At 42.0% G+C, this 4,631-nt stretch overlaps 1 protein-coding gene across 1 annotated transcript; it reads right to left on the bottom strand.

Annotated features, from left to right (window-relative positions):
* Positions 1–232: 232 nt before the first annotated feature.
* On the bottom strand, positions 233–3,314 carry eif5a2 (eukaryotic translation initiation factor 5A2). The gene is made up of 4 exons (XM_015370115.1): positions 3,054–3,314; positions 2,710–2,814; positions 1,462–1,593; positions 233–1,304 (listed from the first exon to the last, which is right to left on the bottom strand). Exons 1-4 carry the CDS (start codon positions 3,219–3,221, stop codon positions 1,239–1,241), a joined length of 471 nt encoding a protein of 156 aa, XP_015225601.1. The 5' UTR covers positions 3,222–3,314; the 3' UTR covers positions 233–1,238.
* Between the last annotated feature and the right edge of the window lie 1,317 nt (positions 3,315–4,631).

The raw sequence follows: 4,631 nt of genomic DNA, 5'->3' as shown, positions 1-4,631 counted from the left end.
GATTGTTGGTAAAGATTAAGGTTTAGCAGAATAGTTTAATTTTTAAGTAACTGACTCCATAGCAAATGATAAGACCAGAACACTTATGAACATCTTAACTTTTCAGGTTTTAGAAACTCTGCAGCACCGAGCCAAATGTAAAGGAATTAAAACATAACACATTTTTCCCTACCCACAGAATGATCCCAATGTGGTGGAACTTGGACAGAAAACCAGACAGCGTTTGCAGTTTTTATCCATTTGTATCATTGTTTTATTTTTGCCTTCTCCAGTCAAGTGACAAAGGCCTCGAGTGAACAAAAAAAGTTTGCAACTGAACCACCCTCCCCAACCCAAATAAAGTCCCTCAAAGAAAAAAAATAAAATAAACCACACTCCTCACTGCAAACTGCCTCCCACAGGTTGGAGGCCCACACCGCGCCACGCTCACACTCGCCTCTAAAAACAAAAGGTAACACTTTTTGTAATGGGGGGGGGGATGTTATGAGGGAGGGGCGGGATGAGCCACTTTGCATCGGACCGCCGTTATGAGTGCACCGGCCTGTCCCCAGACAACGAGGGAGAAGTTACTGAAGCTTTTGTTCCTGAAGGGAAGCAGGGGAAGAAGAGCTTTTCTCTTTTCTCAGGTTTACAGCTTTACATGCTTGGGGGGGCCTCAGGTGCTCTTTAAGTGCCGGCCACCCTGAACCAGTGATTGGGAGGGGGATCAAGGCCATGCTAGGAAGCATTATGGCTGCTAGAGGGCCAACCTAAACCAGAATGAAGTATCTACAGGGGCAGCCCCCTCCCCTTGACCCCATCCCTCCAAGACGCCTCAGATCTGCTTTATTTAATCTAAAGAATATCAAAAATAATAATCATACAAAAGCTGAACCCCAAAGTTTGTTTCTTTTTAAACATTCAGGAATGTGAGCGGCGGAAACCAACACTGAAGGCAAAATAAGCAGGAATGAGCAACTGATCGGGATTTTTTTTTAAAGTTGTTTTTATATAAAGTAGATTGTTACCAAACAAAACTGGATCAGGCAGAGGAACATTCCCAACAGCAACGGAAAAGAGATATGGAGGAGGGGGAGGAGAAGGGAGGGGGGGGATAAAAAGATCAAGATGAGGGAGAAATTACAACTGAATGTTTTGAGGTTGTCTGTGAAGGCCGATGCTTTGGTGGCAGAACCAATGAGAATGCAAGAGACTGGTTGTGGGTGGTGCTTGTTGCCTGGGCAGCAAAGTCCGTCTCCCTATTTGCTGGCCAGGACCTTGGTGGCGACGGCACATTCCTCCCCCATGGCAGAAATGACGGTGACCTGCAGAGAGGGATAGCAACGTGTTCAAGTCAATCAACTGAAACTTTACACACGTGGCTCAGAGTCCAGACATTCCCTGCAAAGGGGGGGTCATTCAGGGGGGCCAACAGCTCTGCCATTAAATAAATGACTTATAAGAATTAGAAAACAAACTCACCATAAATTCTTCACCGGCTTCGAACTTTGATTCAATTTCCTTGCCGACATCGCTCTCAGGGACGCGCAGGTCCTCTCTGATGTCGCCGTTGTCGCCCATCAAGGACATGTAGTTTTCATTGATGTTAACCAGCTGCAGAGAAAACATAGGTGTCATAACGTTAGAATAAATAAACCAGCGATCATTCCTCCATGACCGTTAAGATCCTCACTGATGATCCACACTCACCCCAACACCTAATCTAGGAACTTCAAACAGGTTGGGTGATGTGGAAGGGCCAGTCAGTCCATCACCCACTGGGATAGACTGGCTGGCCCTGCGCAGGATAGTGAGGGGACTAGCCTGTTCAGAACCTGTTTCAATGACAGGACTCACCCAGTCCATCTATACAGGAAATGCTAAACGGTCCCAGTAGAGTCTCTACATAAAATAAATGAAATCTGCTAGCTTTAAGCTAACCGCACCGCTATGCTAACAGCAGAGCCAGACATTCAAGCGTAAGAAATGAACATGACATTTAGTCATGTTCTGCATTTTTGAAACCTCAAAAAGTAAAACTTTTTTTTCCTTAATTTTTAAAATCTAAAAATTGGAAACATCTAGAAACAAATCATTTTTCCTCTAACCCAGAAATAATGGACAAAACAGAGAAAAGTTTCCCAGACAGTGTTCAGCACTGATGGCTCACTGGTTCCAGAAAAATCACCATCAAGTAAAGAAGCTGCAGGCCGACACCGAGGCTTACTGATGGCCTAAATTACAGACATTAGATTAACGAGGGAGAGAAATCATCCTTTAAAGCAAATTTAAACCCAAAACAGCCAATAAATGGAAAACAGATCAATCAGCAGCTGTTTTGATTTTCCTTCATGTCTAAAAGCCTGTATTAGAAACAGCTGCGATGATCCACAATCCCTGCTAACTCTGCAGAAACACTTTCTAGCTGCCAAAGTGAATTGATTAGAAACTGTTAAATAAGGCATCAAGCCTTGTCCTAAAATAACTGCATGGAACTAGTATCCTGAAATGTGGTCCTTACAGTCTGAACCTGGTGCAAGACTACAACAACATGAACAGAAGTAGCCAACAGTATTTAGTTCGACTGAAACATGGAGGATCAGGAAAGTGAAAACTGAACAAGCAGAATATCATTAAGGACGGGCTGGAGTTTGATTCAGGATCACTGCAGCGGAGCTCAGCCTAATGCAGGCGAGGTCTTCATTCTCTGGTTAGCACAAACCAGCGTACCTGATAATCTGTCCTCTTGATGGAGGGAACATCCATGTTGTGGGTGGAGGGGCACATATCTTCATACTTCTTGTTGGTGAAGATGTCAATTCCAACCAGGTTAACCTACAGGAGAAAACAGAACAGCTCACTGCAGCTAAACTGACCAAAAGCTGCTTAAATTCACATAAAAGAGCTCAATATTTCTCAAGAACAAAAAAACAAAACTGAAATTTCAATCATATTTGAAGAAAACTAAAACCAACAGAAGTCTAAAAATGTGTTCTCTACCTAGAGGAACTGATTTGACCTTTAACAGTCTTGAAAACTGGGTCAAACCCTGACATTTAAGAAGCCAAACGTACCTTGGCATGTCCGTGCTTGCCGGTCTTGGAGGTGGACATCTCCACGATTTTGCAAGGACGTCCCTTCAGCACCACGTACCCGTTCTTACGCAGGGCAGAGCACTGCATAGGGTAGGTGGCGGAGGCGCCAGACTCACCAGTCGTGAAGTCAAGATCGGGATCTGCCATGGTGCGATGGGTCTGGGGCGCTGCGAGGACAGACGACAGAACTCTGATCAGGTAAACAGTAAACAGCTTCTGGTGGGCGGCACTGGAAATATAAACAGAGTAGATGTAATCCCAGCTCCCATCGTCCAGTACGACTTCAGCTTTAATAGAAGACGCAGCAAAAAACGGTTTGATAACAGCTGCAACAATCAGGGTTCATAGTTTTTAAGTCAGTCAGGTGAACGGTTTCTCAAGTTAAAATAAATTTTAAGGATTAAATCTGGATGATTTCCTCACATGCTCAACATTGCTTAACTGCAATTACAAGTCAACAGTTTAGTAATCTAGGTGTCCATGTTATGCTCTAACATTTATGGAAAACACTAAAGAGAATCAAGAAGTTACATTCCCATGTTGACGAGAGCGAAAACCGAAGAAACCATCAGCATCCATCTTTCCACTCCTCAATCCAACCCCCTCCAGACTAATTTAAGTCTGCAGTTAATTATGAAAACCTGAGCTTAAAGGGGGCCTCTATATCAACAAATAAAAATATCTGTAGAAGGTAAAATATTAAACAAAGACGATAGTCGATTCAAAGTTTGCACCTTCATGTTACAAAACTTTTAAGTTTTTGTTTTTCCCCAAATAGATGGTTCTGGGTTTCAGTGATGCCCTTAAAAGACAATAGATGCTGTTTTATTCCATTTTAGCAACTTTTAAAAGTTGTATAATTATATATACACAGCTCTAAATTTGTGACTTAATCTACGTTCTTATTGACTAAAATATTTAAACCATTAAATTCTAATTTTTTTTAAGTAGCCTACTTATAAGAGTATAAACTATAAAGCAAAGTAATTAGATTTTCCATCATAGCAGCAATAAACAAATCTTAGTTGAGTCCATTCAAACTAAATAAAACTCATACTTCATTTCATGTATGCTTTAAATTCTTGGAATATTGGGATTAAGTTTCCTAAGTAAGTTATACTTGCATTTGACAAATAAAACATTGTTATACCTTATATTTTAAAGGGACAACCTAAGTTAGCTGCTCTCCCTGCCTTTCTGGGGCCTCTATATCAGCCTAACTCATCAGATCTTAGATGCAGAGCTGAATTTTAGGAGAAAATGTTAAATATTCCTCATTTGACCGATCAGTCTAACAGGTCTGGATCAACAGCAGCGATAAATCCGCAGCGTCCATGAAACGTGGAAGCTGTGACGGGCTAGCCGGCTAAACACGAGGCTCAACTGCTGTGTCATCCACCACTGATTTAAAGGGCTATCCGTCACTTACTGCAGCAGAAATACCCTAATGTGAATAAAAGACAGAAAAAATGTTTGAGACAAACTAGGAATGCGTCTCTCGTGGGGATTTACGACATAATTTATGAAAGTAGCGCCCGCTAGCTTGGCCTTCTGTTA

This window comes from Cyprinodon variegatus, unplaced genomic scaffold (genome assembly GCF_000732505.1).
Source record: "Cyprinodon variegatus isolate N-32 unplaced genomic scaffold, C_variegatus-1.0 Scaffold41, whole genome shotgun sequence".
NCBI lineage: Eukaryota > Metazoa > Chordata > Actinopteri > Cyprinodontiformes > Cyprinodontidae > Cyprinodon > Cyprinodon variegatus.
The sequence above is the reverse complement of the archived record's forward strand: the minus strand, read 5'-3'. Positions and strand labels throughout refer to the sequence as shown.